The 25,440-nt window shown below is 52.9% G+C and overlaps 8 protein-coding genes across 8 annotated transcripts; 2 read left to right on the top strand and 6 right to left on the bottom strand.

Moving 5' to 3' along the window:
* Positions 1–1,544: 1,544 nt before the first annotated feature.
* Positions 1,545–6,116, bottom strand: IAQ61_001668 (uncharacterized protein). Its single transcript, XM_003833483.2, has 2 exons — positions 4,805–6,116; positions 1,545–4,743 (listed from the first exon to the last, which is right to left on the bottom strand). The coding sequence occupies exons 1-2, from the start codon at positions 5,634–5,636 to the stop codon at positions 2,747–2,749; spliced, it is 2,829 nt and encodes a 942-aa protein (XP_003833531.1). The 5' UTR covers positions 5,637–6,116; the 3' UTR covers positions 1,545–2,746.
* Positions 6,117–7,669: 1,553 nt separating this feature from the next.
* IAQ61_001667 (uncharacterized protein) lies at positions 7,670–10,610 on the bottom strand. The gene is made up of 4 exons (XM_066095214.1): positions 10,303–10,610; positions 9,846–10,232; positions 9,560–9,798; positions 7,670–9,513 (listed from the first exon to the last, which is right to left on the bottom strand). Exons 1-4 carry the CDS (start codon positions 10,336–10,338, stop codon positions 8,319–8,321), a joined length of 1,857 nt encoding a protein of 618 aa, XP_065954698.1. The 5' UTR covers positions 10,339–10,610; the 3' UTR covers positions 7,670–8,318.
* IAQ61_001666 (uncharacterized protein) lies at positions 10,611–13,749 on the top strand. The gene is made up of 2 exons (XM_066095213.1): positions 10,611–10,883; positions 10,936–13,749. The coding sequence occupies exons 1-2, from the start codon at positions 10,679–10,681 to the stop codon at positions 13,425–13,427; spliced, it is 2,697 nt and encodes an 898-aa protein (XP_065954697.1). The 5' UTR covers positions 10,611–10,678; the 3' UTR covers positions 13,428–13,749.
* Positions 13,750–13,980: 231 nt separating this feature from the next.
* On the bottom strand, positions 13,981–15,981 carry IAQ61_001665 (uncharacterized protein; the record flags this gene model as incomplete). Its single annotated transcript, XM_066095212.1, has 1 exon — positions 13,981–15,981. One exon carries the CDS (start codon positions 15,979–15,981, stop codon positions 13,981–13,983), a length of 2,001 nt encoding a protein of 666 aa, XP_065954696.1.
* Positions 15,982–19,544: 3,563 nt separating this feature from the next.
* IAQ61_001664 (uncharacterized protein) lies at positions 19,545–19,895 on the bottom strand (the record flags this gene model as incomplete). Its single annotated transcript, XM_066095211.1, has 1 exon — positions 19,545–19,895. The coding sequence occupies one exon, from the start codon at positions 19,893–19,895 to the stop codon at positions 19,545–19,547; it is 351 nt and encodes a 116-aa protein (XP_065954695.1).
* A 1,004-nt stretch (positions 19,896–20,899) lies between these two features.
* On the bottom strand, positions 20,900–21,292 carry IAQ61_001663 (uncharacterized protein; the record flags this gene model as incomplete). Its single annotated transcript, XM_066095210.1, has 1 exon — positions 20,900–21,292. The coding sequence occupies one exon, from the start codon at positions 21,290–21,292 to the stop codon at positions 20,900–20,902; it is 393 nt and encodes a 130-aa protein (XP_065954694.1).
* A 737-nt stretch (positions 21,293–22,029) lies between these two features.
* IAQ61_001662 (uncharacterized protein) lies at positions 22,030–23,314 on the top strand (the record flags this gene model as incomplete). The annotated part of the gene is made up of 2 exons (XM_066095209.1): positions 22,030–22,331; positions 22,531–23,314. The coding sequence occupies 2 exons, from the start codon at positions 22,030–22,032 to the stop codon at positions 23,312–23,314; spliced, it is 1,086 nt and encodes a 361-aa protein (XP_065954693.1).
* A 255-nt stretch (positions 23,315–23,569) lies between these two features.
* On the bottom strand, positions 23,570–24,145 carry IAQ61_001661 (uncharacterized protein; the record flags this gene model as incomplete). Its single annotated transcript, XM_066095208.1, has 2 exons — positions 23,962–24,145; positions 23,570–23,911 (listed from the first exon to the last, which is right to left on the bottom strand). The coding sequence occupies exons 1-2, from the start codon at positions 24,127–24,129 to the stop codon at positions 23,570–23,572; spliced, it is 510 nt and encodes a 169-aa protein (XP_065954692.1). The 5' UTR covers positions 24,130–24,145.
* Between the last annotated feature and the right edge of the window lie 1,295 nt (positions 24,146–25,440).

The raw sequence follows: 25,440 nt of genomic DNA, 5'->3' as shown, positions 1-25,440 counted from the left end.
ACGCCAACTCGACTGCCCCACCGCGCTAAAAACAACGACAGCAAGCAAGGCGTCCGTATGGTACGGAGGTGGCTTTCAAAAGTTCTTGCTAACAGGGGTGTCTATATTACCGCCGTGATACCACTAAAGCTTAGACTACTCTATCGCGCCGCCCCTCTATATACTTATTACTACCTTCTAGTCTAATAATCTACTAAATATAATACTATATATACTCTATCTAAGCCTAGATTTAGTGTTAAGGTAGCTTATCCTAAGCCTTTAACTATACTTTTATACCCTCTACTCTACTCTTAAGAGTGCCCTTCCTAATAGTGCGTAGTAAAATACCTATAATAGCACTAATTTAGGTAGTAGATTTACTACTAAAAGGTAACTTTAAAGTTATAATAAGCGCATAGGTATAAGGATTAGTATTAGGAGCTATAGTAGAGTAAAAATACTAAAGGATTAAGTAGATAGACTATTACTACTACTATCTATAGCTTTAAAATTAAGTGTGTGTGGGCTAAGAAAGTAGGGCTAATAGATCAGCCGCTAACAAATACGCTAGCAAGAACTTTTGAAAGCCACCTCCGTAATGGAGTCGCGGCAAAGTGGCGTCTCGTGCTCGTGTCACTCTGCTCGTAAGAAAGCTGGTCGCAATCGAACAATGCGCCGAGAGTGCAGCAGGTAAGGAAGCACAAGCACAAGCACAGCACACCGACCCGGACCCTGCCGCACCACCAGTTTCACAACCCAGAAACAGAGCGCGGACGCGGATCCCCTTTGCAGCCAAAAATCAGATGTCAAGGGGACAAGCGAGGTGCTTGGGGTGTGGGTTGTCATACCACATACATGCTCGTTCTGATGGATGTTGAATCACTCGAGTCTAGTACTATGAGTGTTGAAACAACACAAGTATGATCCCAAAGGCGTCAGGCGTTGGGAGTACGCGACGCTACGTGGTGGGATGACGGTCCGTGTCATGGAGGATTGAGCCTTGCCGTACTTGCGCTGTGTGTGTGTGTGTGTGTGTGTGTGTGTGTGTGTGTGTGTGTGCCATGTACGCGGGTACGGCACGCTTATGAAACCTTTCACCCCCCCGACCCCCTTCCTTCTTCCCCTCCTTCTCTCTCCCTCCCTTCACTCATCCCTACCCACCATCCACAAGGCACAAGCACAAAGTAGAAACCCACACCCACACCTACTCTACTGTACACCCACTTCACATGTATAGAAGACACTGTAAGCCCACATACAAATCCTGTACAAGTCCCCGGAACCAGCCTAGCCGCCAAGCCGCCAAGCCGGCTTACTACGCCACCAGCAAAGAGCGTCGGAAGCGTGCATGTGATGGCAGTGTTTCAGACCGCGGGAGCGTGGTCCATGCGCAACCGCGGACGACGGATTGGATTGGGTGGCTTGGGGCGTTGGGCGGGTTGGCGGGTGGGCGCTTGCAAGGGTGTGGGTGGGGGATTTGGTGGGTACGACTAGTACGGGGTGAAGGGGGTGGATGTAGAGCAGAGTACTGTAGATACCTACGTCACCCCCTTTCACCTCTTCCCCCCTCCCCCCCAAGAAAGGCTTTCCAGTACTTCCAGTACTACTACTACTACTACTACATGAACCCAGGATGCCATCCATCGCCCAGCTTAAGCCTGTGACGTACTTTCTTCCATCTCCTAGGCCTGCCTGTGGGCATTCGCTTGGTCGAGAGTGATGTCCATCCCCGGTCTGGGTCTGGGCTTGTTGTGCATGGGAGGAGCAGATGTGGACATGGTGGAATAGGGCGGGGTTCGAATAAGATGGAATAGATGGATAGATGAACGGATGGGATAGTTGGGTGAGGACCAGGGAGGGTGGAGAGGGAGGAAGTCTACGTGGTCTCTACCACTGCATTGGCCCACCTCCCATCCACAGCACAACCCCGTCCTGCAAACCAACGTGCAGTCATGTAAACGGGGTATCAGATTTGAATAAACTACATGCGCAACACATCTTCCGCCTTTGTCGTGTAACCCGTCCACAACCACAACCACCATCCCGACAAGGAGCACGACGAGCGTCACGACGCAACGACCACCGTCCACGAGCTCAGAGCGTGGACCCTGCTCTGCTCTTTCCCCTCCCCTCTCCCCCTCTCCCTCCTCTGACCATAACCGAGGAAGCGGACAAGGACAAGAGTCAAGCATAACACCTCCTCGCCATCGCCATGAAAACACCTTCACAATCCCCTCCTGACCATCTTTCCCACCAACAATGAATACAATGACCAATACACACCCTCCCTCTCCTCTGTTAAAAAAAGAGAAAAGAAAAGAGAAAAGAACACGCCCCACCGCACCGTGTACATCGACGGAGGATACGGGTGAAGAGGGACTAGAAAAAAGAGGAAGAGGGAGAAGAGAGAAGAGAAGACAGACAGAGAAGTGAAGACGGAGGGAAAAAAAAGAAAAAAAAAACACCATGCCAATGAAAACGCCTGCGCTTTTGTATCATGTGTGGCTGCTTGCTCGCTGCTCGCTGCCCGTGGAGTCGTGGAGGAGGTAGTGATGTTGCTGTTGTGCGGGCAAGGAAAAAAAAGAGAGAGCAGAGAGCAACAAGACAAAAGACAAGTACACCAGTTTGCCAGAGCATCCGTCCATCCATGCATCCTCATTACATGCCTGTGTACTGGATTTCATCATTGAGAGAGTGAGAGCGTCCGAGGTCAAAGTCCAGCATACCATCATACGGTCATACGCCATCTTCCCGTCCATCCACCCTACGCGCCCTCCGTAACCGGCATAAGACTCGAGCGTCTCCCCGCCGCCTTGTCCACGCGCCCGGTAATCATTTCATCTAGCATGCGCGTCATCTCCTCGATATTCTTACCGGAATGTGCGCTCGCGGGGGGCAAGAACGGTTTCGGGCTCGAGGGGGAGGTCGGCTTGGGGACAGCGGAGACGAGGTGGGCGCTGGTGCTGCCTTCGCTGACGGTGCGCTGGTTGGACGAGGTGCGGCGGCTACGGGGGGAGCCTTCGCTGGCCACGTCGTGGGCCGTGTCGTTCTTCTTGCGGGCTGAGGTGAGGGCGGCAATCATGCGCTCCTTGTCCTCGAGCTGGGCGCGCAGATTGCTAATCTCCGCATCCTTTTCCGCAATCGTCGCGATGAGGCCGCCGTCTTCGCTGCCGCCGCCTAGCTTGTGGGATAGCGTCATGGAGACGCGCGAGTGGCTGGACCGTCGGGCGTGCAGCAGTCGCTTCTCCAACGTGGTGATGTACCGGTTCTTGTCGGCCAGATCCGCTTGCAAGGCTTGAATCTGCACCGCCTGGCTCGCGGTGCCATCGCCATTCTCTCCGATGCTGTCGTCCTCTTCCGAGCCATCCATGTTGAGATTCGGCTGGGATCGCCGTCTTGGAACCTCGAGAGTCGCATGGCTGGCAGAGGATCGAACAGAGCTCGGTCGCAGATCCATGGCGTTGCTGAGGACGGAGCCACGCTGATAACTCAGAGAGGAAAAGGACCGGCCATTGACACCAATGGACTTGGAGCTCAAAATGAGCCTGTTGAGATGCTCGATGCGCTCCTTGAGTGCTGTGCGTGCCAGTTGCATTTCCAGCATCTGTTCCTCATGGCGTTGCCGATCTTCCAATTCGCGAGCCTTTTCTTCCTCTTTGATATGCTTAATCTCGTCAACTTCCTCCTCCTTGACTTCCTTGGCCTTGCCAGCCTCTAGCTGCTTCTTGAGTTCTTGAATCTCTAGTCGGTAGCGATCCAGCAGCGCTCGGCTTCCCGCATCTCCCCCCGTGCCTAGCGACTCATCTGCCTTCTTCGCATGACTGACAATGTTATTCTTCGCTCGGCTGGCAAACTTGAGCGTGTTGAGCGTCTCCCCCGTGTGGCTGGCCGCGGCGGCGATGCTGCCACTGGCCCCAATCTGAATGGTACACAGAATGCTGACCAGCGAGTTTCCAGAAAGGGCGGGCTGGAGAAGACGAGTGAGTTTGCTATCTCGGTAGGGCAGGTGCTTGTCGCCCTTGCCCTCCTTGTCCTTGTCGCTGACCAGTCTGCCAATGACGGTACCTAGGGTGAGTAGACTCTTGTTGATGTGCGACCCCTCGGTCCGCCTCTCCTTGTTATCTGCTGCCTTTTCTGAACCTGCCAAGTCGATCAAACTCAGCGTAGACACACGAACACCGCCTGGGACGATGGCCGCACGCTTGCTTGTGCTTGTGCCAACCGCCGGACCAGGCGCGCGTTCTCTGCTCTCAACGACAATCTGGACAACCGCGTGACTTCGCGAACTGCGCGCGTTGAATTGTGTGCCCGCCACCCGTCGAGCATTGTCACCCCTGGCAATGACGCGGAGAAGTTGGGTGGGACTCTGGACGATTTCTTCCTTGAGTGGGGTCGCATAAACACCACGCTTGCTGTCTTCGCGCAGCTTAATCTCCTCCTGGGGCCCTGGTTGGCCATTCATGCCCGCTATGGGGCCGGCCAGGAGATCGTGAATCTTTTCATTGTAAATCTCGAGATAGCTCACCCGCAAGAGGAACTCTCGGTGTGGTGTCTCTCGAATGTAGGAGAAGATGTCGGTGATGGCCAGCGGGATGACACCGGGATTGGTGGCCGTGCCTTGCATGGAAAATGTCTTGCCGGTTCCCGTCATGCCATAGGCGAAGACGGTGCCGTGGTAACCCTCCATGACGCGTCGGACGAGCCGCTTGGCTGCCGAATCGTAGACGCGCGCGTTGTTGTCGTCGGTATCAAAGACATTGTCTGGTCGCATGTGGTTAGCCCTTGGCTCTCTGCGCCTGCACACATGCACTGTGCAACCTACCATAGACGTAATCTCCGCCCTCTCGACCTCGATAGGAGATGAGGGCGCGCTTGTTGTCGACTGACCATTCCAGCTCCTGCTTGCTGTCTTTTGCTCCCACATCCGGCCGTACTCGCACACTGACAATGACGTTGCCTTTGCCATCTTTGGTGCCCTTGCCATCGGCTCGACCGCGATCGTCGTCGCCGCCGCCTTCGCCTTCGAGGGTTGTGGCACTCGTAGTATAGGATCCCTGGGGCGATGAGTTGCGACTCTGCGGCGGGGAGGGCAGACTGAGGTGTGCCGTGTCTACCGGCACCGAGCCTGTGCCTCCCTCGAGCAGGCTGGCTGGCGACAGTGGTGATCGTGGCAGCAAGCCTCGACCTCCGCCAATATTCGAAGAATTCCTCGGCTTCTTCAGACTGCTGTTTCTCGAGGGCGCCGCCGGCTTGGAGAGGGAAGAGATTCTGCGGTCGACCATGTCTCCACCCGGCATCGAGCTCGTGGACAGCGGACTGCCTGGCGTCGACCTGCCCGTGTGCTTGGGCGGTTGTGGAAATGCACCAATGCTGACGGTCTTGCGCAGCGATTTGCCAGCGGGCAAGGGCCCTGCCTGGGCGTCGTCCGGAGGCAGGAGCGGAACCGAGGGCGAGGTGGTGTGCTTGGGAGTGACGCGGTAGGGGAGCACCGACGAGGAGACGGCGCGGGCAGCGGCGGGACTGGGGAGCAGCGAGTTGCGCGTCGTGGGCCCAGCATTGGAGCTGCGCGACTTGGGGACAGGCAGCGAGGGCAGCGGGCCCGTGGGAGGAGCAATGGAGGGCCTGGACGGGCGAGGCAGCGAATTGGCCGACATGATGGTTTGTTGGACCGCACTGGGCGACGTTCTCGAGCTCGAGCTGCTGACTGGGCGCAGATTAGGCCGATCGATGGGCGCGCGGTCGACGCCGATGGCCTGAATGGTGTTCGGCTCTAGGGCACAGGCGCCGCGCACATTCCGTCGCACTTGTAGCAAGCCTCACCAGCACTCGCAAAGGGGGAGGGGGTGAGGGGGGTGGTGGGGGGACACCGTCGTGGATGCAAGCAGGAGGGCGACGGAAAGTGGAAGTGCCGATGTTGTCGCAGAGGGTGAAAGGGTGTGCTGGGGGGGACCAGGCAGAGACAGGCGAGCCAGGGACAAGCAGGACAGCAGGAGCACGCGCGTGTGGACAGGTCGGGTGCGAGGGTGCGTGCAGTGGGGGACCACACGGTGCCGCCGTTTGGCTGTGAGCCAGTGAGGCTGGCTTGGCGGGGGAGGGGGGGGGGGGGGGAGTGGGAGCGGATAGATACCTAAGTATGGGGTGAAGGAGGGTGGGGAGGGGGGCACTGTCGAACCGTATCGACGACGACGACGAAGACTTGCTGGGGCGATTGGGCGGTTGTGGTGGGGGTGAACGTGTTGGTGTGCAGCAGCCGTAAGAATTTGGGTATATGTATGTAGTCAGAGTGAGCGAGAGAGAGAGAGAGAGAGAGAGAGAGAAAGAGAGAGGGTGAGTGAGAGAGGGTGGGAGGGAAAGAGTCAGGACGTCAGGGTCTTTTTTTTTTGGGCGGCGGCGGTAGACACAGCGGGAGGGTTTGAACTTCGCGGGGAGTGGGACTTGTGGGCTTGTGGACTTGTGGACTTGTGGACTTGTAGACACTTGTGGATTTGTGTGGACTTGTATGGGCTTGGGATGGTGTGTACAGGATTATACAAGCACAGGACATAAAAAAAGGAGATGCGAGTGCAAGTCCATGTCCAGGCCCGTTAATCCTATTCTAGTCTGCTCGTTGGCTGCTTCGGCGTGCGGAAGGCGGCAAGGCCAAGGGTGTGCGGGCAGGGGTTGACGCTACCCTTTAGGCTCACTCACCTAGCCTCTGCCGGGTCCTTTGAGCTGCTGGCCATGAATGGAATCAACTAGGAGTACCTACAGAGTACCTACTCTACACAAGAGCTATAGTCGATCCCTTATCATCATAGTATAGCACATGCAAGGTACCATACATGTGGAGAGACAGAACAAGCAAGCAAAATATAAAGTTGGCAAATACTACCTACAGTACATGGGAAGATCCCACCTCGCTCTCCTCCATCCTGCTCTTCCACCCCCCACACATACATTCTCTCTCTTTCTCACTTTTGTTTCACCCAATGAGAGAGAGAAAAGAAGAAAAAAGAAGAAAGAAAAAAGAAAAAGAGAGAAGACGGGAAAAGCGAGGACGGAGTGATGATTGGTTGTGCAGCCTGGCAGAGAAAACTCGCTCTGTTTTCCCAATCAACAATGTGCAGACTCGACAAGACCCATGTTCTCCTTGGTGCTTGATGCCACAAGCAGCCTAGTCTGCCCGTGCAACGTTTGAACCTGCATCCCGACCGCTGCACAGGCTGTCGACTTTGCATGTGCCGTCTGCTGGCCGCTCGCCTACGTAGCTACTACAATAGGCATCTAACTAACTATGCATGCAGCATCTAGGAATGCCTAGACAGCCTCTCCCATTCTGCCTATAGCAAGCTTCCAGTAGTATGTGCACATGTAACATCGATAGGCACTGTCCATAGACAGAGAGCATCATCTACCCAACCTCACCCTATCTTGTACCAGACTGCACCATGTTGCCCCACCACCACCCCTTCCTCTGTCCAATCATTCTTCCAAGCACACCCATCTCTCTACACCCATCTCTCTACCGCATTACCTACCCCCCATCACCAATGCCAATCTCGCTCACCCTCACCCAACTTCCCCCCCCGCTAACTTCATCCTCCACTGATCGCCAAACCTCCCCCCCCCCCCCTGGCACCCCATCATCTCACTGGCTAAAACACACCAAACCCCCTTCAAGTAAACACACCACATTACATTCTACCCAGTCCTCGCTTTCAACCCCGCGAATCCTCATCTCCACATTCTACCACCTACTCTATCTATTCTATTGTACATGGATGGCTAACTTTCCTCGAGAGTCCCCGCTCGACTTACTTGCCCACCCAGCCACTCGGCCACTCGGCCCTTCAGCCACACAGCCACACAGCCACACAGCCACCCCCCTCCCTGCCGCACTCTCACTCCCTACTACCTCTACACCAAAACAACAACACAAAAAGTGACACTGCTAATAAGAGTGTCAAATACAACACCGACTCATCTACTCCCCCCGATAAACAGACATCTGGCCATCTGGTCTCATCTTGCACCATCACTCTTCTCCTCCACATCACTTAGTCCAACACTGGTTCTTGCGCAACTTTGAGTGGGTGGTGGGATGTTGATTGACAGTTGAAGCACCATTCAAATCCCATCCAAGACCATGTATACTACACCTACAGCCACACCATACACATGCTTCCACCGTATAACAAAACCTTCGTGTGCAAGTTACCTACTGTCGCAACGCACACACACACACACAAAAGCTCAAGTAGGCCACCAATCACCAAACCCCCCGTCCCCCCACCCGTCACACGTTAGCCGTCAGCAAAGCACTCCCTCCACACGTTACCCATCACCAGAGCACTCCCTCACAGCGTGCCCCAGCCATAGCACTCCCGGCCCACAAACGTCACGGCAACGTATTGTACGCCCCAGAGACCCAGATCTATCGCAAACTCCACGGCTGCACACAGCGCTATGCGTGACACATGACTGCCCACGCCGCGCCAGGTCAACGTCTTGGGCTCGACAAAGGCGCGGGCGTGGTGTGCCACCATGCCTTGTGCTTTGCCGCTACCGAGATAGTGCCTGGCTACTACGCGATAGGTCATGACTTGGAGCGGAAGCAACGCGAGGCCGATGAGCTGGGCCTCTACCATGGCGCCGATCATTCGCGCGAGTTCGGTGGACAGTAGAGTGAAATGGTAATGTGGCTCGTCATCGGACTCGGACATCGGTAGGTCTTCGTGGAATGCCGTCGTGCGATTGCCCGGCTCCGATGCGGACCCTTCTGCGACCTCGGTGTGGGTGGATAGTACTCTGGATGGCAGACGGACTTCCATCTCCACCATTCCCTCTCGAGACGTGATTCGGATCCTTGGGTCATCGTCTGCTGCATCGACTGCATGCCGTCCAGGGGTTGGGGGAGTTGCTGGTCGGTGCGGTCCGTTGGTTGCACCGTTGCGGGTAGTTTCCACGTCTGCGCCGACTACTTCTGCCGTAGAGATGGCGGGATCCCGAACCGCTGGCATCTCTAATGGATGCACATGGTCAACCTCGGTACTACCAACTTGAATCCTGTGCCCATTAGGTCGGGGAATTCCCTGCTGGGACTTCACATCCACGGTCTTGAGCGGTCGGCCCCAACCCATGCAGGTCATTACACGGTTGATCAGGTTACGTATCATCGGCGGCGACTGTCTCCGTCCGAATCTGTTCACCGCCAATTCCTTGTCCTCAGCCAGTTCAAGTGGTAATTCTGCAATTCTAGGACGAAGAACCGATGTATCAATAGCCTCATGGATGTAGACGCTCACCAGGCGGTTCGCAAAGCGCTCTGCAGATAGGAGCATAACGGGTGAGGTCAGAAAGGCCGATATGCACTTGACCACGACAGCAGAAGCGTCGTAATGTATCGACCTGGGCGAGAGTGGAGATGAGGCTGACCAGGGATTCAGAGAAGTCAGGGTAGGTAGTAGCAGACTAGCCGGTACCAGGCCGAGGCGCTGCAGACGTGCATGGTACGAGAATGGATACGAAAAAACCTCCAGCGCCCAACGAAGACTGTTCTAGTCAGCCATTGCACCTTCGTGTGTTCGATAAGACTGACCCTAGCCTCAAAGCGACTTGTGAGCGTCGAAAGAACTGTCTTGTCCTGGTACCGGCCCTGGTGACTAGTAGCAATCGAGTAAGAGGCTGATACAGTACAATACCATGGGAAATCACTGTCTCAATTATGATAGCGCATAGTTGAGAAGGAAAACCTGCGTAAGCAAGAGAGGTGCCGCATGTGGCCAGCTCGCTAGCAATGATTTGGCTGAAAGGAACCCCAACGGGGTAGCGAAAGGTCTGCCGGGTTTCAGCACTGCGTAGCTGCTAGTGTACAGATAGCATACCATAACTCGGGCCCTGATGGAGCGAATCCACCAGGTACACATCTCCTCGGTGAATTTAGAGGTGAGGGACAGAAAGTGGCCTATCCCGTCTTCATCCTCAAGCAACTCCATGCGCTCTTGGTAAGAGCCAGGAAGACCGTCCTCGGGCGCTGCTCGTCGCTGTACAACCCCAACAGAAGCGAGCACGTCATTTTGGGCACTTCTGAGCTTCTTTCCGTATTCGCGCGCGCGAGGGTTGATGGGATTCCCGCGCTCGTCGTAGAGCTGTAGGTAATTGTTCGCTGTCGCTTCCCAGTAGCGCTGGGGTATTTCAGATTGCGACGACTCGAGCTGCGTATAGACGGCAGACTCGGTGGCCGACTGTGTGGGTATAAAGGCTGAGCGGCCCTGCCACGAGAGAATAATGCATGTCAGCTGTCCAGCCCATGTGAGGATCGAGCGACATGGTGCTTCTCACAAAGGCGATCTTGTTTAAGTAGACTTCACGGCCCATGGCGAGCAATACTGGTTACGAATGTTGCCCATTGACGATGGCAAGTGTTGAGTTTGAACGAGGACTTTTGTGCAACATTCTAAGGATAAGTCGCTGCATGGGGTGCCTCGCAACTCACCTGATGAGGAGTCTATCATTTGAAGAAGTTGACAAAGATGGGAGACGCGCCTGCCCCACACGTTGCCTACCGTAGCCGGCGGTTAGCGTTCACAAGGCGCGCGGTAGTGCGTCTCACCTAGTCTTATCGATAAGAAACTTTTTGACATTTTCCAGACCTCCAAGCTACGTCGATTGGACAACGCGGAGACGTCCTTTGCGACAACATATCAGACCCGGACCAATGGCGCAAAGATCTGCTGTGAAGACGACATACGAGGTCGCGCGAACCTTGCAGCCAATCTATTCTGGTGGCAGCTTGGCGCTGGGTGAAGATGGGCGCATTCTAGCCGCAAGCTTGGGCGAAGATGTCCTTCTCACAGACCTCACAAACGGCAGGGAGCTTGGGAGGGTCGAGGGCGATGGGGAAACAATCACAGCATTGGCTTGTGAGTAAGGCCAATCAGTTGTTCCTCAATTTCATGCTAATTCAGCCATCAGTAACGCCATCTGCATCGCATCTGATAATATGTTCGCGCTCCTTATCCATGTTCATATATGCCTTGAGTCCCTCGGAAGAGGAAGACGACACAATCGAGCTCCAACTACTTCGAACGCTACGGCCACATACGTCGCCTGTCGTGACCTTGGCGACAGACCGCACTGGAACGCTTGTTGGGACTGGTGGAGCAGATGGTGTTGTTAAGGTCTGGGACATTCGCGGAGGCTATACCACGCATACGTTTCACGGCCATAGTGGCGTTGTGTCGGCGTTGCATTTCTTTGAGCTCACACAAGTCGACAGTGAGGCTGCGCAAAACGAAAAGAAGAGGAAGCGGAAACAATCGCGTCAGGAACAAGTCGAGTCTGACCAGGGAGGAGGCGAGGCCCAAATACAATATCGCCTAGCCTCTGGCGCGGAAGATGGCAAGATCAGGATCTGGGACCTGCACAAAAGGAAGAGTACAGCAGTGCTGGATTCCCATGTGTCTGTTGTGCGTTCACTGCGGTATTCGCCAGAAGAGAAGGTGCTGGTATCGGGCAGCAGAGACAAAACCTTGATTATTTGGGACTCAAATCGGTGGAAGGCTCAACGCACCATCGCTGCACTAGAAGGCATCGAAGACGCGGGCTTCCTTGCCAATGGGCATGTCATCTACTCTGGTGGCGAGCACGGACGTGTCCGATTGTGGTCGACAACGACGGGTCAAGAGCTCACCCAGGAGCAAGAGCCCGGCATGGAGACCGATGAGATTGTCAACATCCTCTACTACCCTTCTCTATCCTACCTGATCTCGGTTCACGCGGACCAAGTGCTCAACTTCCACTCGACAAAACCAGCAGACGCCCTCGTCATCGAAGAGGTCATCGCGCCACTCCCAATTTTTCGACGAGTGTCCGGTACGCACGACGAGGTCATTGACATAGCCTATGTTGGCCTGGACAAATCCCTACTCGCTTTGAACACAAACTCGGAAGACATTCGGATAGTCACGCTGAAGGAAGCGGAGGGGGACGATGCGACAAAAGGGAAATATTTTGGCGCAGATGTCGGCTTACTCAAAGGTCACGAGGACATTGTCATCTGTTTGGACGTGGACTGGTCAGGACACTGGCTCGTCACAGGAGCAAAAGACAATACAGCACGGCTATGGCGCTTGGATCCGGAGAACGACTCCTATACTTGCGCCGCCGTCCTCACTGGTCACGCCGAGTCGTTGGGCGCAATCGCGCTACCACACACCGCACCGCAAGAAACCTCCGCTGCGTTCACAGACCCCTTATCACACCCTCCCGCGTACATTGTGACGGGATCTCAAGATCGAACTGTAAAACGATGGGATACCTCCAAAGAGATGAAGCAAAAACTGCGTGCCAAGTACACTCGCAAAGCGCATGACAAAGATATCAACGCCATCGACATTGACCCATCAGGGACCCTCTTCGCATCTGCATCACAGGATCGCACGGTCAAGATATACTCTGCAGCAGAAGGAGAGGCTATCGGCGTTCTTCGTGGCCATCGTCGTGGAGTATGGACTGTGAAATTCGCACCAAAAACCTCTCAAGTCCCTGGCTCGAGTAACAAGGGCTTGATCACAACCGGCAGCGGAGACAAGACAGTCAAGATCTGGAGCCTAACAGACTACAGCTGTCTCCTCACCTTGGAAGGCCACTCCAACAGCGTCCTCAAACTCGCATGGCTTCCCTACCGGCCCGTCGACGCCCGCGACAAGCGTGGCCCCCAGCTAGCCTCTGCGGCCGGCGACGGGCTGGTCAAGATCTGGGACTCTGCCTCTGGCGAAACCATGACCACGCTCGATAACCACACCGACCGTGTCTGGGCCCTTGTCGCCCACCCCACCTCCGGCGCCCTCGTTTCCGGCGGCGGAGATAGCGTCATCACCTTCTGGCACGACACGACGAGCAGCACGCTCGAAGCCGCCACCAGCGCCGAAACCAAGCGCGTGGAACTCGACCAGAAACTCCAAAACTTTGCCTATGCGGGAAACTACCGCGAAGCCATTGTCCTCGCCCTCCAAATGGACCAACCAGCCCGTCTCCTCTCCCTCTTCAAAGCCGTCCTCGACTCCGACGCCCAAGACCCAGGCTCCCTAACCGGTCTCGCAAGCGTTGACGACGTCCTCCGCTCGCTCGCAGACGAACAGCTGTATAAACTCCTCCTCCGCCTCCGCGACTGGAACACAAACGTGCGCACCGCCCCTGTCGCCCAGAGAATCCTCTGGGCCCTCGTCAAATCCTATCCCGCGGCTCGCCTTGCGGGCCTCCGCCCCCAGGGCAAAGTCGGGGCCAAGGGCAGTCTGAAGGATGTGTTGGATGCGTTGAGAGCGTATAGCGAGAGGCATTATAAGAGGGTTGAAGAGCTGCTGGATGAGAGTTATTTGTTGGATTTCACGCTGAGGGAGATGGATGAGGTGGCTGGGGTTGGGGTTGGGTTGGATATGGAGAGGGACGGGCTTATGGTGGAGTAGGTCTCCTTGGTGTTGATGGCGACCGATGCGCGCTGTTCCTGGCGTAGTTGTCAGTGGCCGTCGTCGCCAGCATGCCCGTAGTGTTAGGATGACTTACAATGTGAATTTCCTGTGGATTGGTAGTGGGTGAGGAAATATACCCTATTTCTCTATATTCCACACACTGTCTGCATGATCTGGATAGTAAGTGCGCGTGTGAGATTGTATACATGGACTGTGCAAATTTTGCATGGAGATGGTTACGGGAAGAAAGGTTTCGATTGTTGTAAGCGTACTTTGATTTTCATCCGTCTTGTACATTGAAATGCCATGCCAAGACCCAGCGCTATGCTAATCTATGCTCGCTATGCTACTACAATAAGTGTACCAATTGACACCAAAAACAAACAAACAACAGTCCCATGTTTCCACCCCCCATACAATGCAACCGTATCACGTCACCTATGCACATCGTTCCCAACTACCCAAACCCAAATCATACTACCATTGTAGCAAAAGCAAACAAGCACAGCAAGTCCCAAACCCCCCCCCCCCCCAAACACCCGCGCCAATTCTACAACCCGCCCTCCAGAATACCCCTCAAAATGCCCGCCCCAGGCCCGACCAGGGCCTCGCCCAACTCGCGCGCAGAAACCACACTCGCCAGCCTCCGCTCCTCCACCACAACGCCCGGGAAAGCGTTCCCGCGGCCCCTTCGACTCGGCGTGCCTGCCGCAACCAGGGAACCGGCCTTGCCTTCGACGGCAGATACTAGATTCAGCGTCTCCAGGCTGCCGACGATATCGCGGAACTCGGTGCTGGTGAGGGGGTGCAGGATATTCTCGCGCTTGCAGAGGGAGGTGTATGCTTCAAAGAGTTGCTTGATGGTGGGTGCGATGTTGTGGGTGCGCGAGGGGGTGGAGATAAAGGAATCTGATGCTGATGCACGCCTTTTTGATTCGATGGCGGAAAGAGAGCAGAGGACGGCTTTTTGTTGGAGGTTGAGGTTTTGTAGGCGTTGGATTGTGCCATTGCTGAAGACTGCCGAGGTGATTTTGGCGATGTGGGCAATTGTGGCCCTAGGTGCTGTTTCTGGTGTGAGAGAGGCAAGGGAGGCTGCGAGCGCCGTGGTAGCGGTGGCGTTGTTTCTGAGTTTTGCGGGAGAGTGTGGGGCTGGCGAGGAAAGATTCATGTTGTCGACTAGGGGTGTTTTTGATGGCGAAGGCGTTGGAGAGGGTGTGATTTCGGTGAGCTTCTTTGCGTGCTGGTCGCGAGTGTCGGCTTCAATGAGGTCAACTGCCCGGCGGCAGATGTCGAAGGCTTTGCGTAGATCGCCAGATTGTGCGGCGACTTTCTTGGAGAGGTACATAATGGCAGTTGGGTGGATGAACGGGAGGTGTGAAGATCCCGTGGGTGCAAGCGCCTTGAGCTTTGAGGTGATGACCGAAGAGATCTGCTGTGCGGTGTATGGGAGGAAGGGCAGGAGATCTGGTTTGAGGCCGCGAGACTTGAGGCGTGGAAGAAATCGGTCAGTCAAATCTAATGCGTTGGCAATGCCAACTAAAACCAGACTTGAGGACTGCTGTAAGGACCACTCGAAGATGTTGTAGAAAAGGTCAATGTCGAGTTCCAGGAGGTGATCCACTTCGTCAAGCGTGACAACATATGCTGTCTTGCGTTGCATAAAGAGCTTCCTGAGCGCCTCCATCTCCTCGCCCTCTACAATCTCTGTAATGTCCACAAACTCCTCCAACAAAGTGCTGTACAGGTCTGTGGCGTTCTTGACACTCATGCAGTTTATGTAGCCCGTACGCACAGAACCAGCCGCAGCGACAGTGCTCGAAACATCCTTGACAAACGCGCTCTTGCCGGTGCCTGGTGGTCCTGAAACGTAGATGCATCCGGATTTCTTGCTCTTTGTTCGCGTCGATATGAATGCTTGCAGTTCTGTCCTCTCCGTGTCACGTCCAAAGAGCGCGGTTGGCGCGGAACCCCTGGAAAAGACGTGGCGGGCTTCATTGTAGATGGTGGGAGCAGAATGCCGTGGCGTTCCCGGAGTGTGTGGTGTGCGAGGTGTCAGTGGTCGGCCAGCGATGATCAGTCGGTGTCGTGGTGTGACGGCGACTTTGCTGGCAAGCGCATCACGATGTCTCGGTGTGGACGGTGTCAGCGCAACCGACTTGTCTGGCAAGTCGACAGGCGCCTTCTTCGGTGAGTTCTCCTTGGTCGCTGCCAGTGGGATCCTTTGGCAGGACGGGCCATGTTTGGCGGCGGTTGTTGCTGCCTTGCGTCCACGCTTCGCTGCTGGCTGCTCTGCCGCCTCATCCACGTCCAGTTCATCGACATGCCGCGCATTCTGCTTCCTCGGGGTGACAAACGGATTCTCATTCTCTGCCTCGTCGAGAATGACAAACTGCGCTCTCCTCCTTGACCGTGTCGCCACATGTGCCGGTGATTCTGCAGAACGCGTTAGACGTGTTGAGCGAGCAAGCGCAACCGGGTGCCGTTGGCGCTTACCCGAAGCATCAGCGTTTGCAGCGCTGCGACTTCTCTTTCCGAGGACGGTGGAAGCCATGACGGATGCGTTGGAGCAGGCACGAGGGAGTGGTTGCGTGGTGGAGGGAAAGTGCGGTGGTGAAGAGCAGAGACCGGCAGGAACGAAGCCGCGTTCAAGTCGAGCAGCCGCGACGCGTGCACGCGTAAAGTGCGACTAGCGCGACGTGTGCTAGCGCGACAGCACGCCCCACCCTTCCTTCCTCCATCAACGCCAGCCTTGCGTACATCAGCCGATTGCGATCCTCGAAGCAACCCGTCCGACAGCGAGACAGCGAGATTGAGAAGTTGGCGAAAGAGATTCAGAATTCGAGATTTCTCACGGAAATGAAGCCCGGCGACCACGAGCAGGAGCTGTGCAACGGGGACAGCAAGTCCAAGGGCATGGGCATTGAACGGCATGAAGCTTTCTGAACAGTTACCCGTACGGGTCATGGCACCCTCCAAAGGGTCACTCATCTGCAATAACGCTTGCTGTTCCATACTCGGAAACTTCGACATCTCTCTGGCTGTCTCAGAGTGCACTCAAAGAACTGACGTACAGTTTCTCAGTGACATCAACGCCATGCGAGGACATGTACCGGTACTCGGCATGTCGACCACGACAAGAGCCGTTGTAGCGTTACCCAACACCATGTGTTTGCCACTCCCAAACGTCGCACTCCCAACATCCTGTGAGCAACCCTACTTTTTGCACGACGTGCAATCAACGAGAAAGCGGACATAAAACTTAGGTACGCACCAGAAATTCAACATTGTCGAACTCGCCACACCTCACCCTCCCTACCTTCCAGATCCAGATCCCTCAAGTGGGCCTCAATCCAGTATTTTCTCAAATCCACAAACTAACTTTCTGCCTTGAGGTGCAAACGCAATCAGACCTTTGCAGTATACAACTACGTCAGATAAACCCCGCGCTCCCAATGAATAGACTCCCGAGTCTTCAAGCAGCCTGTCCTGCTCTTTCCTCAACCCCCTTTTCATAATAATGATGCCCCAGCGCCAATCGTATCCATTCCTTTGGAGTTACTGCTCTCGTTGTCTCCGAAATGTTTGTTGTTGAACAACCTTGTGCCATAGCCTAGAACCGCGGACTCCATGTACAGCTGTGGATCCCCAGCCCAGAGGGGTCCAGGGTTCGGCAGAATTTTAAGATTAAGGTGCTGATGCCAATCAGGCTACTGCAGTCTCTACATACGACGGAGGTGTGTTGGACAAGGATAGTAGTATGTGGGCGATGGTTATGAGCGGTCTTGCCTATTTGAGAAGGGTAAGCGAATGTGCCATTCTACACCATCTTACCAGTGTAATGTTAGTTAGGTATGTACGGTATTTGGTTAGAGCAGCTTCTTACATAGCCTTAGATGTGTACTTGCTATCGTCTGCAACGCGCCTATAATATCTCCAATAGGTGATTGGGCCGAGTCTTTGCTAAATTGAGAGTCACTGTACTAAGCACTTCACAAATCAAATAATCCTTTTGTTCCTTCTTTGATCGAGAGCTTAAGACAGATATCTTGCGTTGATCCGCTGTTTTTGTGCACTCGTGCCAATGCATTTGGATCAAGTCTGCTCCTCCAACTGATGCTGCGGCAATACCATTATTACGACTGCATCACGTTGTATCTAGTCTACATCAGCTGCCCCCGCGAGTCTCAAGTGAAGCAGCTACCTTGGCCATGGACTATGGCAAAAACAATGGGATATTTTGATGCGAGTGTCAAGCTTACTAGGCCAGAGATTTGCGGATTCGCATTCAGGACGTCGCTTCTGTGAGATTTAATCGTTCCTTCTCCTGGCTCGGGCTTCAACGGATTCTGTCAGTGGGCAATTGGCAGCCTCCTGTACACATGCAGTTTACTTGCCATGTCTCCTCGTGTGCACCTTCAGACACACAGTTGCATTTCAACTGCAGCAGCTGCATCGTTATTGTCGTTGTTACCGAGCTGCACAATAATGTTTGTAGACTTGGGTTACCCAACCAGTTGAAACAATGCCATCTCCCTCATATCTTTCCTTATAATAGATGTAATAGTTCATGTGAAATGTATGAATACGTCTTGGCCTCTTGTCTCTCCTCAAAGTACATTAACACAAGATGCGCATCCACTGAAGGTAGGCAGAAATTAATGTAAACATAGGTTCCCTGCTCTGTTTGCGAATTTCTCCTTTGCTTAGCAATGCCCGTAGTGATACGCTGGATTTTTTATATGAAACCTCCTCGGAAATATTTTCAGCGACTTCATCACTAGAAAATACTGAGCACTATCATGATCCAGTGTCGTGCACGCGATATCTCGACCAGAAGATACCGAACACCACAGGCAATCTTGGTGTGGTGGAAGAAATTGTGTTGGAAGGCGGCTTCAGCCTCAAAGTGCTGACACAGACCTGATATGTCTCGATGGTCTAAGCAATCGCACTATGAAGATGCTCTGATGTCCCCTTCTAGGTAAGACCAAAGGTGGTTGATACAACCTCGTAACCGCCAAGCTAAAGCTCACCGATCAACCCCACTCCTTTTCGCCCATGTGTGCACAGATCGCTGGCGCAGGGCGCGTGCCTTATGTGGTACAGATTTTAGTGCCGGCATATAATTCAATCCCATGGGGAAATGCACGAGGTCGTGATCATAGAGTACATGTGGAGTCGCGGGGAGGCATCACGTGAGCGTAATAATGACCATGCGCAAATACACTTATTGAGGCGCATGACTATAAAGTTGCGCGATGAACTAGATATCAAGATATCAATCTGTAGGTGAAGTCATTTACATGTCTTGTAATGACCTATGCCATTGTGGTAGTGGAATCGCATATGGTATAGACGAAGCTGTTGTAGGGTAGTGCCAGGGGCAAAGCCTCTAGCAGCATGCACATGCCCAAACAATAAGCGCAAGCCAGTATCAGGTCTGAAATTTGTTAATATCTTTCAATGAGTTTATTCCCATTTTGTGTTATCTGCGATGTTGTGTCGATGGAACAGCATGAGGAGAAGCTGGTAGGTATGTGGTAGGTATTGACCGAAGCAAAGCCCCCCGCAGACATCGTACCTACCCTTACCAAAGGCTGCCAACAGAACGCGCGCACTCAAAGATAGGATGCACGGTAATCTTGGGCATGAAATTGGCTACCTTCAGTTCCTAGAGAACACTTTCGATGTCATATACCTAGTCATGCGACGTTGTGATGTTGAAACTCGTAAGAATTCATGCTACCTACCGGTACGTCCCGCGCAAGTGGACTGCCAGTCGACAGAACGCACACAGCCATCAAGTATGAAGCGCAGGACAAGTGTGGACACGCGACGAATTCTCTTTCTTCCTATAGAGCGATTTTGAAAGTCCTTCATCATGCGACATAGTGCTGACGGGGTGGCATAGGTATGGTAAACAATTCCGTAAGCTGATTTGGTAGGCGCGGTAGGTACCGGGTACCGGTAGGTGACGGATACCCTACAGTGCCGTGGCAAGCTAAGTTAGCCGCAAGGGGCCCATACCGGTCCCTACCGTAGAATCATGACCACCGCCTTGACTCTCTTCTCAAACTTGGTCTTCTTCTGAGCAGAGTAATCATCTCCCTGTACCTATCGCTCTTTTCTATCCATTGCGCTATCTGCATAAACAAATCCATACGGTATAGTCCTGTGCTCCGTCCAGCGATGAGCACAGCAATCAAGTTGCATCAGCGGATCAACCCCGGTTGTCTCGTCGTTGGGCATATCTATCGCATCAAGAGACTTGGTACCGGTACCCATCTGGTCATCCACATTCCTGTCAGAGTCATCTATTGCGCTATCATCCGCCGCTGGGTCTCGACATTGATATGCCCTGCCCTCATCCATGCGAAGCAATAGCTCCAATGGCTTGTCCTTCTTTTGGCTCCGCCACAGGCTCTGTCGCCCGGGCGCTTCTGCAAGCTTTCTTGCATCCATCATTCCTTTGTCGAGTCTAGGTGTCAATTATTTTGTCAGGGACACATCAGCCTAGAAGCCCTTTCTAGCTCACCAGTCGTGCGTAATAGGTTTCTCCAAGTTATCCGACGAGATCCGGATGCCCCTCTGCTCCAGTACCATAGTTTCCAAGCTCAACCAAAGAGCATACACATCCCCGGATAGTATAATCACATTTCCTCCCGTTGGATACTTTCGCGCCGCTTGCCTCGCTCGGAATGATGTACGCTCCCGTCGGAGCATATCTTGGCTCTGCTCCCGAACATTACGCAGGGACGAATTGATGCGGCAAAGACGAAAAACTTGTTCTGCGAACTTGGAAAAGGAGGCAATTTTGGAAGGCAGACTGTGACGCGTGCACTTTCCTGGTCAGACACTCCGCTACCGGGCTTGGGTGCTCGGAATCCGGCTTGCTGTTGTGGGTCGAACCGTGACCTACGTACCATCATCGTGTGTTCTTGAATCGCAAAGGCCCAGAGCGCATCCTGCCAGTAAGGGCTATGTGGGCACTCATCACGCGTTTCCCAAATACCAGGTTTGAAACTATGAATACATTTTCGAAGGTAGAATCGAGTCAAGAACGTGGTTATAGTATCAGGATTATAGGCATTAGTCCGACAATGACGTCATGGGACACAACACATACAGAACTCTGGTAAGTCTCACACCTTTTTTCAAGTACAAAGTTTTGCCCTCATATCCATATTATGAATTCGCTTTCATGTCCCCCCCCCCAAACGATAGATAACAGCCATTGATCTAAGATATATGGTCCTTTGCTAAAATCTCAAAAGGAAAGTAGTGTTCTCTGACAAGCCAGCGTGGGTGTGGAAGGTATCCGGAGCGAGCAGACATTAGTCTAGCCCTTGTGACGTTTCAAAGGTGTACTTGAGAATTTCGTCTACGAAATGACAGCAAGACCTAGTTCCTCGATAATTCTCCACAGCTATATCCAGACTTCGTAAAGGCTTGAGCTACGCTGTACCCCTTTAGTCCTTGCACAGAGCACTGTCATGAGAAGGTTCAAATCTGCTCTGGGGGGAAATTTCCAACACAGCCGCTAAGATCGATCCAGACGCCTCGCCTCGTGTGCTTGTCAATACTTCCAAAGGCTGTGAAGATGATCCCAGTGGCGATTGAACGCATACGGCGCAAGACACGGAATCATTATTTGGAAGCAGTATATTACTTGCTGCAAGGCTAGTGAATGCCTGATGGCACCATGAATTATCCTTAGGATCTAAAGCGAGACCGGGACTATTCGCACCGAGATGCGATTCAAATACGACAACAAACTGGCTCAGGCCCAGCTTGCATGCCAAAAATGCAGAGTCCAAGGAGTGTGTATATTGGCACGCAAAGAAGCATGCATGTCCGATCATCCGTCACCACTCACGGTGGAGAATATCCATCCAACCTACGACAAGACTCCTATGCTACCCTACAGTCGATGGACTACTCTTCCTGCTTGGGAAAACCACGACCACAGCTTTGAAACAAGTCTGAGAAGGCATGTCTGTTTCTCTGATTGTCTACACCGTTTTTGCCGCAGACCCAGAGGACTGTCTCCACTTGACTCATGCTGGTTGAGTTAGGGGCTTAGAGTTCGTGGAAAATCGAAATTGTAAACGGTAAAGCGAGTAAAGCACGTACATTAGCTGCAGTCTCCCAAACAGAGGCCCAAAATCTTGTTTTTGAAAAGAACAAATGAAAGCTCCCAAACTATTTCCCCACACTTCCTAAAGTGGAGTGCATGGTGTTGTCGGAGAAATTAATCCCGTTAGCATGCCTCCGTAGCGTCGTGGCATTCGGCTCTTGATTCGACTGCCGTTGTTCGAATCATGCACCGGAGATGTCAGGGGCCAAATTTCGATTGGTGGAGTACTAGCAGAACATGCCGTAATTAAGAGTTTCTTGGCATAAAAAGTAGGCGTTCGCTAACGGAGTGAATGGAAGTGAAACATCTTGGCATTTTGTATCGTTTGTAGACAATGGTTGCAGTGCGATTCATGGAACAGCCAGTATATAAAGAGAGGAGATATCTTGGTGGTTTGAAAGTACCAATTACAGTGAACTGATACACTCACTCTCTTCTATCTATTCATTGGTTATTTTCACAATGCCATCAGTCCGATCACTGAGCGCTGCAGTTGCTTTTGCAGCAATCAGCAGCACCGGTTTAGCAAAGGACATATATGTTTCCCCCACCGGAACTGGCACTGGATCATCAACAGCACCATATGGATCGATTCAGTCAGCCGTCAACGCTGCAGCTGCCGGCGATGTTATCTACCTTCGTGCCGGTACCTACAAGCCCAGCACCAATATCCAAATCACAAAGAGTGGAACTAGAACGCAACCCATCACGTTCCGTTCATTTGGAACTGAGAAAGTAATCCTAGATGGAGAAAATATGCCTGGGTATGTCTAGATCAGATTGAGGATGTAGGCGAAGGCAACTAATTAGCACTCAGAACACCATATGGACTGGATGAATCCCTTCCTAACAAGGAGCGTGGTATTCTTCACATCGAGAAGGGCAACTACTGGAAGTTCTACAACCTAGAGTATGTTTTCAAAATACCTAAATTTGTGTCAACACTAACGCGGGGCTTCTCAGACTGATCAACGGTCCCTATGGCATCTACGCTCGTGATGCATCCCACAACTACTACGAACGAATGACCACCCACGACAACTACGAGACTGGTTTCCAGCTTGAGGGTGCCTCATCGAACAACACCGTAATCTACCTCGATTCCTACCGCAACCGCGACCCACGCAAGAACGGAGAGTCGGCTGATGGCTTCGCTTGCAAGTCCGGCTCTGGCGAGGGTAACGTTCTCCGCAACGCACGTCTCTGGGACAATGTCGACGATGGTCTCGACCTGTTCCAGTTTGGCTCTCCCGTCACACTCGAAGAGGTATATGCCTGGGGTAACGGATTCAACCACTGGGGCTTCAGCGACTTCAACGGCGATGGCAACGGCTTTAAGCTGGGCATCACGAACAACCCGCCTGCAAACCACATTGTGCGCAACTGCATGGCCTTCTCCAACGCAAAGAAGGGCTTTATCGACAACGGTAACCCCGGCTCTTTGGTTTTCGAGCGCAACACTGCGTGGAAGAATGGCGACAACGGTTTCAACATGCGCAGTTCCACTTCGACCATGAAGGGAAACATTGCAGTGTCGAACACAGGTAGCCAGGTCAACCTTGTGGCTAGTGTCTCGGCATCTGGCAACTCCTGGAACTCGGGCAGCTGGTCTGACAGCTCTTTCAAGAGCACCGACCCTGCTATCCTCAAGAGGGCGAGAGGTTCGGATGGCAAAGTCCCCCCTAGCGACTTCTTGATCCCGAAGTCCAATGCCGCCATCGGTGCCACCACCAGGGAGGACCTTTAAGCCCATGCCCACAAATCAAAGTTTCTCATTCTTGTAGATAACTTCAATTCTTGTAAATATTTTTGATTCTTGTAAGTATCTTTGATAGAGTAGAATACCGCGGCAATGTATATATGTGGTATGCCGATCATGGGCCAATGATACAGTGAGGACTTCTGAAAAAGCTTGAACCGCGCCGAAGAGTGTCGTGTAACAGCAGAAAGGAGGCTGACTACATAATTCAAGCTGATTCGTGAAAATGCATCATCTTCACGACTACATGAGCAGCCGAAAAGGATGATTCGGCTTTGGAATCGTCCGATATCGCAACCTCCGCGGCCCCACCTGTGCGTCACGACCCATATACTTGAGATCATCCGATAGCAATGCCAACGGTGATGCTGATATTGGACAGTTCGTTCCATAGAGGATCTTGTGCAGTCGGTTCAAATATTTCGACAGTTTGTTGATTTCACGAGATAGTAAGAATGATTCAGACCCATCGCCGTCAAGGCCATGTTGATAGTGGTGGTGAATCGTGTTGTATGCAACGGAGATACCTGCGACGTGATGGGGCGAGTGTTGGTCCAGCTGAAGCAGTTCCTGTTCAAGGTATGGCTGAAAAGTTATCAGGTAAGAGTGTTACTGAACTTCTTAAGAATACATACAGTAGTTGCCCATATATTGCAAAAGTCACAGCATGGCTTTTCTCCGAATGCCCAGCGAGGTCCTCTCATTGTCGAGGAAAAATGATGGTGATACCGATGGTTATGAGGAGCACCACATGGATGGTCAAAGCCAGGTGTCCAATCAAACGGGCAGTTGAAAAGAGCCATACTGAGCACAAAAAATCTGCAAAACAACTTCCTGTCGAGGCAGAACTACGATAGGTGCTTCACGGTGGTCGAACGCTAAGGAGGTTAATGCTTGGGCGACAGAAGCACATTATAACGACGAGTACTTTGTTACATCGGTTTGCCTTGCTCGTACAAATGTGACAATAAGATCGAACCTGGATTCGGTGACACATCATTCGCAAACATTGCAGTGGCAATCCGTCCCGGAACCATTCGCGTTCAGGTTCAGCGAGCTTCCAGGTATAGCCAGTGATCCAGGCTCAAAACGTATGGTGTGACAAACTCCTTCCATCGGAGCACGATGTCTAGATTTTGAATCAATCCTAGGAGGGTCCCATCTGGTTCCAAGATTTGCAGTGCAGTCGCGGAGCGAACCTCGCCTGATGGCAAATTGCCACAGGTCTGGTGGCGGGCGTACTAATAGGCCCATCTGAAAGGGCCTCTGCCACTCAGGCCATCCTTCACGGAGAATCGTTACAAAAATCCTAGATCAGCAACAGCTTGGAGCGGAAATAAGACCAGCAAATACCTAGAGCTCCAGATTATCCTGATCCCAGTGTGTGTGACCTGAGTGTCGCACAAAAGCAACACTGGGTCACGCACGCACTGAATCTCAGACAAGAGGCAGTAAGCCTAACATCCGTGTATCCAGAGGGAAAGCATGTGGTGACACAGCCTCACTCTCGGGTGGTAGTGGTGCTGTCTGTCATGTGTGGTGGATTCTCAAGAGTGTGGACGCTAACTTCCCTCCAGTAATTATACTGCGCCGGATATATACCCCAAAGTTGTCATGCTTGTGCTGAAATGGGTGACGGACTAGAATGTTATTACTCGCCCCGTACGCCGGACCTGTCAAGTGCCTAATCTTCCGTGCCACAGTGTGTACATATGGTACTATGCTGCAACCTCCGAGCCCCTGAGCAAGTACAGATAAAAAGAAGCACTGCATTTGCAGCAAATACTTCCACAAAAAAATAGGAATGCTACGGGTCATACCATGCAAGTTTGTAATTCGACTCGATGACTTGAGCGTCTGGGCTCAAAGTTCTCATCCGGAAACTTTGAAGCGAAAGCCGCATTGACAACGTGTAATATGTTATGAGATGCCACGACAGATGTGTGGCGTTCCCATGGCGTCAGGTGCATAGTACTTTGTAGGCAACAAGTCTAGCTACGTAATGTGGGGCAGCGGGGAGAGAAGGGCTGAGCTAAACTCGGTGAAGCTAGTGCGTAGATTCGTACGTATAGATGTGTTTGCAGCTGGCGTAGACGCGACTTTGTTCCACTTCG

The sequence above is a fragment of the Plenodomus lingam genome (genome assembly GCF_022343315.1).
Source record: "Plenodomus lingam strain CAN1 chromosome Unknown contig_13, whole genome shotgun sequence".
NCBI lineage: Eukaryota > Fungi > Ascomycota > Dothideomycetes > Pleosporales > Leptosphaeriaceae > Plenodomus > Plenodomus lingam.
Note: the sequence above shows the minus strand (reverse complement) of the source record. Positions and strands in the feature narration are given on the sequence as shown.

Excerpts from the sequence above, each read along its gene's own strand:
- IAQ61_001668 (XM_003833483.2), bottom strand. The coding sequence starts at position 5,636 with ATGTCGGCCAATTCGCTGCCTCGCCCGTCCAGGCCCTCCATTGCTCCT. Across the intron at positions 4,744-4,804 it reads GGGCGGAGATTACGTCTATG|ACAATGTCTTTGATACCGAC; the intron begins GTAGGTTGCACA and ends ACATGCGACCAG.
- IAQ61_001667 (XM_066095214.1), bottom strand. The coding sequence starts at position 10,338 with ATGGGCCGTGAAGTCTACTTAAACAAGATCGCCTTT. Across the intron at positions 10,233-10,302 it reads ACTTAAACAAGATCGCCTTT|GGCCGCTCAGCCTTTATACC; the intron begins GTGAGAAGCACC and ends CTCTCGTGGCAG. Across the intron at positions 9,799-9,845 it reads CCATCAGGGCCCGAGTTATG|ACCTTTCGCTACCCCGTTGG; the intron begins GTATGCTATCTG and ends GAAACCCGGCAG.
- IAQ61_001666 (XM_066095213.1), top strand. The coding sequence starts at position 10,679 with ATGGCGCAAAGATCTGCTGTGAAGACGACATACGAGGTCGCGCGAACC. Across the intron at positions 10,884-10,935 it reads AACAATCACAGCATTGGCTT|TAACGCCATCTGCATCGCAT; the intron begins GTGAGTAAGGCC and ends TTCAGCCATCAG.